The sequence below is a fragment of the Panthera pardus genome, unplaced genomic scaffold (assembly GCF_024362965.1).
Source record: "Panthera pardus isolate Hobbes unplaced genomic scaffold, ASM2436296v1 HiC_scaffold_16, whole genome shotgun sequence".
Taxonomy (NCBI): Eukaryota; Metazoa; Chordata; class Mammalia; order Carnivora; family Felidae; genus Panthera; species Panthera pardus.
The window spans coordinates 82,867,537-82,880,812 of NW_026526721.1; the positions used below are offsets into that span (position 1 = coordinate 82,867,537).

The 13,276-nt window shown below is 43.6% G+C and overlaps 1 protein-coding gene across 5 annotated transcripts in view; it reads left to right on the top strand.

The window, feature by feature from the left end:
* KLHL6 (kelch like family member 6) overlaps nt 1-13,276 on the top strand; it is a 97,015-nt gene that overhangs the window by 21,094 nt on the left and 62,645 nt on the right. For 4 of the 5 annotated variants that reach the window (XR_008422503.1, XR_002084004.2, XM_053903599.1 and 1 more), the window contains exon 2: nt 1,971-2,136. Coding sequence is in view for 3 of the 5 variants with exons in the window: in XM_053903599.1 (XP_053759574.1) it covers nt 1,971-2,136 (166 nt within the window). In the remaining 2 variants the exon portion in view is untranslated. Of the gene's footprint in view, nt 1-920; nt 1,806-1,970; nt 2,137-13,276 lie in introns of those variants that run through there. The other variant, XM_053903602.1, reaches the window with a different exon arrangement.

The window sequence follows — 13,276 nt, forward strand, 5'->3', positions numbered from 1 at the left end:
TGTGCACTCAGATATCACCTCACGCCAGTCAGAGTGGCCAAAAATAACAAATCAGGAGACTATAGATGCTGGTGAGGATGTGGAGAAACGGGAACCCTCTTGCACTGTTGGTGGGAATGCAAACTGGTGCAGCCACTCTGGAAAACAGTGTGGAGGTTCCTCAAAAAATTAAAAATAGACCTACCCTATGACCCAGCAATAGCACTGCTAGGAATTTACCCAAGGGATACAGGAGTACTGATGTTTGGGGCACTTGTACCCCAATGTTTATAGCAGCACTCTCAACAATAGCCAAATTATGGAAAGAGCCTAAATGTCCATCAACTGATGAATGGATAAAGAAATTGTGGTTTATATACACAATGGAGTACTACGTGGCAATGAGAAAGAATGAAATATGGCCCTTTGTAGCAACATGGATGGAACTGGAGAGTGTTATGCTAAGTGAAATAAGCCATACAGAGAAAGACAGATACCATATGGTTTCACTCTTATGTGGATCTTGAGAAACTTAACAGAAACCCATGGGGGAGGGGAAGAAAAAAAAAAGAGGTTAGAGTGGAAGAGAGCCAAAGCATAAGAGACTCTTAAAAACTGGGAACAAACTGAGGGTTGGTGGGGGGGTGGGAGGGAGGGGAGGGTGGGGGATGGGTACTGAGGAGGGCACCTTTTGGGATGAGCACTGGGTGTTGTATGGAAACCAATTTGACAATAAACTTCATATATTGAAAAAAAAAAATTGTGTGATTGTGTAACTGACCAGATGGTCTCTCTTTTGCATTGGTCAAATGGGAGACCCACCTGTAGTGACAGTTCAGTGGCACTCCTAGCCTCATTCATAGACTATCTTCATGTCTCCACTCACATATTTAATCATCTTTACCCTGCTTATCATTTATGCAATCATTATATTTTAGATACCTTTTAAGTTTTCAAAACTCCAGAAACACAGTAGGACTTCAGTGCATTTTAAAAATAAATAAAATTACTCATACTTTTCTTGAGAGGAATTGATAATTCAAATATCAATGTCCAGGTAGCATGATAAATTCACATATGAGCCTGGGAGGGGGTAGAAAAAATCTTTGTATTTCTACTTATCTATTAGTTATTGAGAATCCTTACAGCAAACTTTTAAATGACTGCTAAAATTCCCATTATAGACGAGAAAGCTGAAGCTCCTGGAGATTAAGTAACATGTCCAAGTTCTGAGTTGGTGGATCTGGTTTTCAAATCTTGGTCCATCTCATGTCAAGATCAACATCTTTTCCATCTGTTCCCCTGCTTCCGGGATAGACACTAAATATCCAATAGTCTAGTCCTGGGGAGGGAATAAGCATAGCCAGAGGTGAGACAGAGTAATGGCCTTGGGGAGTTCTGTCCTATGATAAGGCAATTCGAGGCTCCCAGCTCCAACTGGGAAGCCATAGACAGGGGTTGAGCCTCTGGAGTGAGAGGTACTAGCAAGATCTCTTGTGTTACTGGAGGGCATTCGGGCCCCAGCTGGCCAGGCCTGGGTGTGGAGGCCAGCTTCCAGGCCAGAGGAAGGCTTAAATGAGAACTGAGAACTGAATGAGAAACCCTGTTTTGGGGTACTAGTAGTTGAGAAGGCCTGGGCAGGGGAAGGGTGCTACAATGCTCCCAGAAGACTCTCCAGCACTTTGAGCCATTAAAGTAGTTCTTTGGGCCAATAAAGTAGTTCTAGATCCCACCAGCTTTGCCAGTAGGGCTCCTACTCTTTCTTCAGATCTGGGATTGCCTTAGGGACCACAGCTGGGTACAGCAGAGCAGGACACCTCAGTGCAGTAAGTATTAATTGAATGTCTGGTGTGTTCTGGGTGTTAGAGGAACACAGAACAATCATCCCAGGTCCTGACCTTAGGGACCTCGCTGTTCTGTGGGGGCAGATAGGTGTGAAGGGGGTCTGTTAAGGTCATGGTAGCACTCACATTCACACATCTCTCTTCCAGGGCCATGTTCTGCAATGATTTAAAGGAAAAGTATGAGAAGAGGATCATTATCAAAGGGGTCGATGCTGAGACCATGCACACTCTTCTGGACTATACATACACCAGCAAGGCGCTGATCACCAAGCAGAATGTGCAACGGGTCCTGGAAGCTGCTAACCTTTTCCAGGTGTGTGAAGAAATAGTTTCAGTGCTTTCCTCTGGAGCAGGGGAAAGCAGTGATTCCTCAGAGATCTGTCTGGACTGGCTCTCAGGCCTATACCTGGGACATACATACAACCATACTCATACCCACACTTAGTTGGGCCTCTACTTACTTGAAAGTCAGAAGATGCTCCTTTGGAAGTTTCCTCAGAGGGGGTGAGATGTGGCATTGACTCCTTAATGCCATAGAGCCAGGGCAGCTTGGTGCCTGGAATCTATATGTATTTCCTGACTGCAGTAACTACAATTTGCAGAAGCCTAATTGGAGCCAGGGGTTCCAGTCACCACTTCATATACATAACTTCGAATCCTTACTGGGAAGGAAGGGAAAGCAGTTTCTTCTCCCTATTTTACAGGTAGGAAGAGCAAGGCACAGAGAAGGGGGTTATTTGCACCCTGGACCTTCTGCATCCAGGGGCTACATGCTTGCCACTAGACCCTACAGTCTCCCTGGGAGCAAGTGTCTAGACTTGGGGGGAATGCCCGACCTTGACTGGTCAGCACTTTGCGGTGGGTATGAAAGAAGAGCACTTTTCGTGAGGGGTATTGCAGAAGATAAAAGACAACTCTTGGGATTAATTAAGTTTATTCATTTATTTTGAGAAAGAGAGAGAGAGAGAACACACACACACACACACACACACACACACACACACACACACACGTGGGAGAGGGGCAGAGAGAGAGGGAGAGAGAGAGAATCCCAAGCAGGCTTTGCACTGACAGTGCCGATGCAGGGCTCGAACTCACTAACCTCGAGATCATGACCTGAGCCAAAATCAAGAATCTGATGCTTAACCAACCAAGCCACCCAGGTGTCTCTAGGATTAAGTTTTATTGTTTCCTTTTGACTACGTTTGTTTCAATCTGACTACAAGTATATTTGGCTTCATTGACTAATTAGATCCATAGATTCTGTCAGTTGCATCCACAGTTATCATTGGGGCCCCATCCCAAGTTACTATCTTTGCCTAGGTCTAAAAGTACACCTTAAACTTGGTTTTGCCGAGTGAAGACAGAGATTGTCTCACTGAGGATGTTGAGATTTACTGACAAACAGAGTCTAGGGACAAACCAGGTCATTCCCAGGGACTGAGACAAACATCAGATCTTGTGCATGGTTTGGGACTTGGGGAGGTGGTATCCTTCTGGATCCTCAGTAGGTCAGTGGTTGAGGGGAAACAGGTGGGGAATGAGGGGCCCAGAGTCAAGACCAGGGGCTATGGGATTTTTTTTGTTGAGACTGGAGCCTAGGCAGGATCTGTGGAGTCCAGCAAGGAAGGGAGAGTAGAGAGAGGGAGGAGAGTCAACTATAAAACAGCACTGATGAGTTACGAATAATTGCCAATTTTATTGTCTCAGCTTCCTCAGGGTATTGTAAAGATACAGAGCAAGTTACTTCCATCAGGACTGGTCATGCCTTCTGGTGATGTGTCCAAGTCAGTTACCACCCCCACATACAGCCCTCCCCCCTTTCTCTGTCCTTACCTGCTTACACCTTTAGCCTTACTAACCGGCAGGGAAATACTCCTCATTATGTGGAGTGAGGGACTCAGTAGCTATATCGTATTCCTTCCCTCCTCCCCAACTGCTCCAACAATCTGACCTCAGTGAAATCCTTCCCAGGTCAGATAGGGCCTCTATCTAGTTCAGCTTTTACCTGGGGGCTAAAACAGAGCTTCATGTATTCTACAGTGAGTGTGTGGGTGTGGGTATAGGTGCAAATCTTTATTTAGCCTCCTTGTTTTCAGTAAGATGTCCTCATGTGTCTTTCTCAGTTTCTGGTGTCCCTGAGTCCAGAACCTCTCTGGTGTGGTTTCTCCAGAGATAAATCTTTTCCAGCAGGAACAAAAAATCTATCTTTTGTTAGGTTATAAGAGGTGGAGAGGAGTCCCAGGAGGCTTAAATTCTTCTTAAACCCACCCTTGTTATCAGCCCCATCTGCCCCGGCCTTGCTATTTCCCTGGGACTGTAATATTTCTGCTTTCTGGGGTTCTGAGGGACAAACTCCTTTGTAGGCATTTGGTCTGACCTCTCTTCTCTCAAAAAAAATCACTCTCCAGTCTTCACATTCTGTGGTTTGGGGTTACTGATATCTCCCGGTTTCAGTGAGGATGGAGTTTGTGTTTCTGTTTCTTGTTCTCCTTTTCAGTTTTGGGTGATTTTTATAAAAACTCTTTAGATAGTAAAGACTGGTTTTTTTTTGTAATAATGTTGCAAATATTTTCCATTGGTTATTTGACTCATGATTTTTAGTAATGACTTTTTTATATATAAAATTTTTAAATTAGTGTTTAGTCAGATCTATTGATCATCTCCTTGATGTTTTTTGCCTTCATTGTATGTTTTTAGAAAGACCTTCCCCATTGCTTAATTAAATACTTACTTCTAATTTCTATTAGTTTTGTTATGTTCACAGCTTTGATATTTAAATCTTTAATGTATCTGGAAATTATTCTGGCATAAAGTTTCTCAGTTGTCTTCATTGTCGTTGTCCTCCTCCTCTGCCTCCTTTCCCTCCTTCTCCTCCTTCTCATTTTCTCTCAAGTTGTGAGCTTCAACAGAGATTTTGGTTTTAATGAGAGGTGGAAGGAAGAGGAAGACAGAGATAGGATAGAGATAGAGCACGTTCTGTTTATTATTGATTCCCCTATCCTGGTAATCCCTCACCTCAAAATTTTCCAAATCTCATTCACTTTCTAGGCAAAAAATAGTAAGTTCTCTCTGAGGCTATTTTACTAATTTTCCTAATGAGTGTTGATTCTTATGAAAACAAGAGAAGAGTGCTCTGGGTGTCTGGTTAGAAAGTCTGTTGCTTCTGGATAACTTGCTTTGAAGACTCAGATGTAGAAAACTGAGGATATCTTCATTCCTGAAAACACCACAAAGGACAGAGATTTGTAGGTTGTTGAAGTCACTTTGTGGTCTTAAAAAAAGTATTCTTTTAAATGGATAAAACATACCCTTGTTCCAAATTCAGAAAAACAGAAGGGGAGACAGTGAAACATTTTGCTATCTTCACTTTTAGTAGTATCTTGCTGTCCTTTGTATTCTTTTTTTAAATTTTATTTATTTATTTGTTTTGAGAGAGAGAGCACGCGTGCATGCTCTTGGGTGGGGGTGGGGGGGAGGGGCAGAGAAAGAAGGAGAAAGGGAATCCCAAGCAGGTTCTGTGCTGTTAGTGCAGAGCATGACACGGGGCTCGATCTCAGAAACCATGAGATATGACCTGAGCCAAAATCAACAGTCAGATGCTCAACCAACTGAGCCATCCAGGTGCCCCTGTCCTTCATATTCTATGCACAGGGTGTGGCAGGTACTAAATGGACTGCCACGAGAGGAACTTTGCAGTCACTTAGCTGTGATTAATTAGCCAATTATGGGGAGAAATATATTTTCTCCAAGTAGTTTCTAGAAAGGTAAGAGTAAGAGAAGCACCTATGAGGAAAGGCCCAAGCGACCCTTCACAATGTGAGGCAGGTTTGGGGCTGCAGGGAACTTGCCTTATCTGGAACTTCAGGCTTCTGAGTTCTAGATAAGCAAGGCAGTGAGAAACTGTAGAAACTGTAGGTGTGGGACAATGGCTATAAGAACTTGGTAAGATTTTTCAGTTGTGGAGAACTGCCATGTTAGTTTGGAGAACTTCGTCATATTTGTTACTTTCATTTTTATTATTAAAAACTCATGAAAGAATAAGGGTTTTTGAGCTTATCTGCAGGGTAGCAAAAGATGTGAGGTCAGGGAGACCATGCTTGCCCTTCATTTAGTCTTGGGACAGAAGATGGCTAAGATAACAGAGCAGCTGGTTAGAAGGAGCTTGGAAGAGAAAGGGAAATCAGGCTGAGACCTGAGGGGTGATGTGAGGAAAGAAAGAGGGATGCCAGAATGGTGGCCTGGTCATCTGGCCTGGGGCCGAGAAGACCCAGGTGGGGCCTCCACAACACCTCTGGGGCTGAGATCTGTATGGATGAGGTAGCCATGTAGTCAGTGGCTGACCCGGATGGCTGGGACTAGCTTCTTGGCCTACTCAATATCTGGATCATAATACATAAATATTTGTTGAATTGGTGAAGGCATGTGTCACTCTTGTCTATTGCTAGCTGAATATGAGGACTGCCTCAGAAACTGCTCAACGCCCCATCAAAAATTGCCTGACCTCCTTTAAGAGGACACTAAGAAGCCCACTCCTGGCTTTTAGAAATGTTGTGGGGTGGTAGAGGAGGAAGTATTCCACAGGTTCATACTAATAATTGCTTCATTTTTAAGCACCCACTAAGTGCCAGGCACCTAACAAAAGCAGGTCTCACTCATTACATTACATCATTACAGATGAACTTGTGTTGTCATTGATAGGGACCCACAGATTGTGTCTACCCACCATCGGAATAGCCAGTGGATCCAGGCGAGAAAACCAGCCCAACTGTTTCTTTGCTACTGCCTAGAGAAAATCAATCTGTTGACTGATGCATCCTCTCCCACACATTCCCTTTGTCAACCAATGTTGCTGTGTGGCCATTGTAGGTGATAAGAAATTGGGGTTACTCTCCTGGGTCCGCAGGACAGTAATAGTTGTGCTTCCCAGAGCATTCACAATGTGGCAACTGTTTTGCCTACATGGTTTCATTTAAAATGAGGTATGTATTTTTACCCCCAATTTTTAGTGATGTAAAAGATCAAGGTTTCATGGCTAATGAGAGAGGAGCCTGGATTTCACCCCTATCTGCTTATGCTAGCCTGTGTGTTCCCCACTACATACTGTGTGCGTCCCTCAGAGCAAGGCCTGGAGCAAGTCAGGATCCTGAAGGCAGCTGGGGCTGTTGGCATCCTCAGGGAGGGCTGCCCAGTGGAAAATTCTGGAAACCAGTGGGGCCCTGTAATTGTGTCAGCAGGTGAGACTGGCACAGCTGCCACCCCTCATGCCTGACTCCCTCTGGGGAAACCAGATGTCCCCATCTCAACAGTGAGCCTGCTGCTGTCCACACAGTGTCTCTTTAAACACATTTCTGTGTTTAATCTCAATGTTTACTCTTTTTTACTTTTAGGTATAACTTATGTTTAGTAAAATGCACACATCTTAAATGTACAGTTTTTGATTTTTTACACGTGTTTGCAGTCACGTAACCACCACCCAGATCAAGCTCCAGAACATCCTTGGCATCCCAGAATGCTCTCTTATGCCCTCCACAGGTAGTACCTCCCCAGGGAGAGCTATCACTCTGGCATCTGTCACCATACATTAGTTTTGCCTCTCTGAATTGCATATTGTTCTTGAGTTCTAATTAGTATAGAGGATCTAAATCTGAGGCTACAAATGTAGGTATGCAAAGATAAAGCATGATTTAACCTATTATTTTTCTAACATTGAACTTAATCTGTTTCCTGAGCTTCCCATTCTATCAGTGATAGAAATTGTAGTCAACCTAATGATATCTCATTTCAGGAAAGCTTCATCAATTTAGCATCTGGTTTGCTTAAATGGTTCCAAGGCGGTGTTTACAGATTACCAGGACATTATAGAAAGAGGCATCTGGCCCAGGCTTACCATGGTTATTTGCATCATTGGTCTATGCTGGCACCTGCTGGAACATCTGTGTTCCCATTGGTCTCTCTCTGATCATTGACTCCTTCACCCATGGCATCAGCTGGAAGTCCTCAGGCCCACCTGGTTCAGGCCCTCAGTCTTTGTGGGTCACTGTGCATTCTCTTTGTCCCATTTGCAAGGCCTCCTCAGGTCTGCCAGTCCTCTCAGTGATTTCTTTGTCCCTCTCAGGAACACACAAGAAACTTCCATTTGCTTGCCTGTGCCAATCTGGAACTATAGGGAATTTGGAGCAACTGCCATAGGTCCCCTTTGTCTAGAAACAACACATTCCAGCTTCTCTTCTGCTTCTGCTACACTGGACTGCCGCTTTTCTGATTTCCTTTAGGAAGTCGAGGCACACTTCCTTTTGCTCTCAGCTCCACAATCTCTAAGGAGCTTTTTGCCTTTCCTTTACTCTAGAGTTTGGCCTGGGTTGGGAGGCAGGGCATCATCTCAAGGACCCATACCTGCTTCTCACTTTATCGCTAGACTCTCCTCTTTTTTCTTGGCTCCGGAATCATTGTTGGAAAAGCTGGCTGCTACATTATCATCCATTCTCCTATATCTGTTGCTTTGACATAAACTGTATGCCTAGACTCTTTGGTATTCTGGCTTTTCCAGTTCAAAGGGCCCAGTTATTACTACTAACTGGTATTTCAAAACTAATTTTCTACTGTAGGTTCTGAACGTGTATTTAGAAACTCAAAAATCGAAATTGTCTTCTTTTGTCTATCCTATCATTCTTTCCCTGGGTATTCAGCCCTAGTTGCTGCCCATGGGTGGTGAAATATAGGAAGTGGGATATGGGGTTTTTGTTGTATTGAAAATCCATGTTACTACCAGATTTTGACTTTTACTTCTACCTAATTTCTACAAATTACTAACTATTTACTACATTCAAGGTACTTTGTAAGAAACTATCAGGGAAATAAAGACAAAAATTATAAACATTGATCACATTTGTTTAGCAATTTATTGTATTCTTTCCCCTGCACGATCCAGTCTGATGTTGACGATATTTCTGTGAGTGGGCTGGCCAAGTAATTCCTTCACAATGAGACTGCAAAGTGGGCTTTATTATTCTCAACACTTTCCAGACAAGGAATCTGTGGCTCAGAGAGAGTTCAGCTCATCAAAGAGTTGAAACCATAATCAGAGGCCTAAACCCAAAACTTCTGACCCCTATACCTGCCTCCCGCCACTACCCCCAAAGCCTCAAAAGCAAGGATTCCCACTGAGCTTTCAAACCACAGGGCAATCCAGCCAGACCCCAGGGCAGAGTATAGGGTAGAAAAACGTTCTGGCCCTGAAGGAGGTGGCATTGACTTGGACTTCATAGAATAGGTAGGATTTCAACACGAGGCAGCTGGGTTGGGGGAAAAGTATTTAGGCAGAAGCAAAGACTTAAGTTTCCACTTCCCTACCTGATAACTTACCTGTTGCAGCTGTCTGCTCATGGACCTGCTTCTCAGGACTTGGCTTTGCTTAGATGCCCTACTGCTTCTGTGCCCTAAATTTGCACACACACACACACACACACACACACACTATATCCTGAGCATCAAACATATCCCAGACATAGTCATTCCATTTAATCCTCATAGTGGTGTCCCTTCTTGGCCTTCATTGTGTCCCTGGGCTGAGTCACTAAGCTCCAGCACTTGCCCCTTGACTCTTAGTATGGCCCATGTGGCTCCCTCATTGTGTGCTGCTGGCCCGTTGGGGGCCCCACTAGCTCCTCTGAAAATTCAGGGGCTGTCTGTTGCCTGAATCTTGACCAAGCTTCCCACACCCTTTCCTTTCTCCCTGATCCCACTTCTGAGGTCAGTGTACCTCTATAGTTGCCTCAGTCCCCCAAAACCTGCCCCACCTTAGTGAGCGGACCTTTTGCAGGTCTTAGCTCCCTTTCCTGCTCACCCCATATAGTTTCCAGGAACCAGCAGACCCCTCAGCCAAGTCTAGAGCAAGGACTCAAAGTTTGGAGCAGAGGACATCCTGGGAGTAGGGGGGCGGCGTATGCCCTTTGGTCTGAAGTAGATTATCATCTGAGAGAGGGGGAAAGGGGCAGGGATGGAAGATTAGGATCAGTGGTAATTTACAAATTTTAAGTATGAAGATCCTTCTTTCATATCAATACACACCCCATAGAAAAGTTTTATTTTTTATGACTATTATCTGAGAAGAAAAATGGTGACAAAAAAAATTTACTATGAATTCATAAACAGGGGTGCCTGGGTGGCTCAGTTGGTTAAGCATCTGACTTTGGCTCAGGTCATGATCTCACAGTTCAAGAGTTCAAGCCCTGTGTTGGGCTCTGCACTGACAGCTCAGAGCCTGGAGCCTGTTTTGGATTCTGTGTCTCCCTCTCTCTCTGCCCCTCCCCTGCTCATGCTCTCTCTCTCTCAAAAATAAATAAACATTAAAAAAAATTTTTAAAAGTAAATAAACTTAGAAAATGAATTGACACTTTCAAAAAAATTTGAAGTTTTTAAATCTCATCAACAAATTATATGCTCTTCACATACACTGATTTGTTGGGGCTTGAAGGTAAGAATACCAATGTGTTTATACACCCTTTGCAATAACTATAAGGTCACTCAGGGACTGTGGTCAATGGAATTATTGATTTGGGTCAAAATATGGCTTCAGTTTTTCTGGGGTGGATTTGAAGACACCTCTAGGGAGATGTGGAATTACATTGGTTAAGTCTGTTAAGATCCCAGATTCTGGAGACCCTGAAGGGAAGCAGAGGAAGGACAGTGGAGATGGGGAGCAGGGCGTACATTCTCATTGAGACAGACACTTCTCATGGGAACTGCAGCCATGTCTCAAGTGGTTTCTTTGATTGTATTTTTAGTCCTTGTTCGAGGTCAGGTGCCTGACTGTAACCTTTTGCTCACATGTCCCCTCAAACAGGAAGTTGGCTGTCTGTTGCCATTATCTGTCATCGCTCAGCTTTAATAAACAAGTTCATGTGTCATTTGGACAGGCTGAGAATGAAAATTTACACTAGCGTCTTAAATAATCTTGAATATGAAGAAATAAAAAACACATATATTTTAAAGAAAACAATTTCTTGTTCCCATGACTCCCCTGCCCATCAGCAGTTTCTCAGCCATTGGTTAGTATGCTGCTCTATACCCCTCATACTCAAAAGTATTTATTGAAGCATATTCTGGGGGGAATGTAGGCAATTTGGAGATCACCACTACCCTTGTTCTCATAAGGCCTCTTCAGACTCTCCTTGAATTTTGTTAGCTCAACAATGTGACAGTTACAGAGGCAGTGTGATGCCCAATGAGAAGAGTGAGCTAGCCATAACCTTGAGCATCATCTGTACCACTTACTGGCTGTGTGGCCTTAGGCAACACACTCAACTCTTTGAATTCTCTATTTCTTCCTTTGTGCAAATGGTCTGTGCTAATACCTACCTTATTATTACTTGTTAAATAAAGTATATTTGTTAAAAAATAAAATTTATTCATTAAAAAAATGGGTGGGAAAGTGTCTAGCATAGGTCTTGGTACATACTAGGTATCTGAAAACTATTTTCCTCCCCTCTCTTCTTTTTGGCAGAGTTTGTGCTAGGGGCTATTAGAAATAAAAACACAAATATGACCCAGAACCTGCCCTTGGGATGCCTGACTGTAGTACAAAGGAGAAATGTAATTGGTGCTCCACAGAGGGTCAAGTGAGTCGCTCAGTGGAGCACAGAGGAGGCAGGGATTGATTCTGTGTTGGGCAACCGAAAAAGCCATGAAGCAGGAAGTGGCTTTTGAGAAAGAACTTCATGAATTGGCAGGATTTCTCCATTTCTTTTCCCTTCCCTTATCTTTCATTTTCCTTTCTTCTTAAGCACATATTGACCCAGAATTAAAAATGTCCAGAGGCACAGAAGGCTTAAAACACAGTCAAGACTCTCTGGTCTTGTTGTCCTGGCTCTCCTTCTTGTGTTGGCTTTGTCCTCAGGTGCATGGATACTAGAGAGCAACTCACAGCATCTCCTGTAAACTCAATTTTCAGAAAACTGCCACAGGTGCAAACAGATGCTTGCACACTGTTGTAGGGGTTCACAGACTCTGGACCCCTCCATCAGTCCCAAACTTAACACTCCAAATGAAGAAAATAACCTGTGTGTAGATGAGGCGATGGCCATGGTACTCCTTCCCTTTTTTTTTTTTTTTAAGTTTTATTTATTTATTTCGGGGGGGGGGGGGGGCAGAGAGAGAGAGAATCCCAAGCAGGAAAGGGAGAGAGAGAGAATCCTTCGTCGGGCTCTGCACTGTCAGTTGAACTCACGAACCGTGAGATCATGACCTCAGCCGAAATCAAGAGTCACTTAACCTACTGAACCACCCAGGCACCCCTCTTCCCTTTTTTTTGAAGTTAGTTTAAAAGGGGCCTTCTCAGTTGAAATTGGGGTGAGCTATTCTGATTCCTTTCTTAAACAGTGGAGCTCTGGAGTCAAACTTGCCTGGGCAGGGAGAGAGCAGGATTTTAACAGAGCGATGAGAGAGGAAGCAGGTTCAGGCTGATGAAACAGCCTGAGCACAGAAAGGCTCTGTGACAGACAAGCTTAGGAATGTTTGGGGAAGGTGAATAGACAGGTCTGACTGTGGAGAGGTTCTATCAGGGAAAGTCCTGGTGACAGTGTACAGCTTGAGGGGTAAGAATAGGGCTGCCTTCACTTTCAGGCAGTGGAATCACCGAACTGTGTTATATAGCATTTATCACAGTTGTAATTTGACACCTGTGTGGTTGTTTGATTACTGTTTGCTTTCTCCACTCGTCTGTCAGGTCCAATGAGCACAGGCACTGTGTCTCTTTCTGCTCACCTCTGTTGTCCGATACTGATTGATGGCCTACTACATAACAGATGTTCGGTACACATTCTGGAAATTAACAGGTGGATGAATGGGGGAATGAATGGTGTCTGGGTGGGGAGGGACACTCTGGATCAATGTTTCTAACAAATGTGAGCTCCAATACTTGGTTTGATTCTCCTTCACGGCTTCCTTCTTTGCTTATCAGTAGTCATGAAGCAGGGGTAGGAATTGGCACCTTGTGGGTCAAGCTTTCCTCCAGGCAGATCAGATTACTGGAGCTCTCGTTGGTGAATTGTGCAAATCATGGTTGGCATCTGCCAAGCCCTTGTCCTGTACACACACTGCTCGACCTGAGGAAGCTTGAAGTTGTCTTAAAACATGCATTTTTGGAATTAGATAAGACTGCTTCAAATTTTAGCTCTACCTCTTATTAGCTATAACTGTTTGAGGAAATCACCTCACTTCTCTGGATCTCCTTTCCTCATCTATAAACCAGGAAAGATAATAAACATCTACTTTATAGTATTGTGAGGATTAAATTAGCTCAGTAATATAAAGGGGCTGGCACATCATAGGTGTTCTTTGTTTTATTTTTTACATTTTATTTTCTTTTCTCATTGTGTCCTTGAAAATTGCAAGGAGTATTTCTTTTCTTTTCTTTTTTCTGATTTTAAAAGCAACTTCATGCTCAGTGTAGA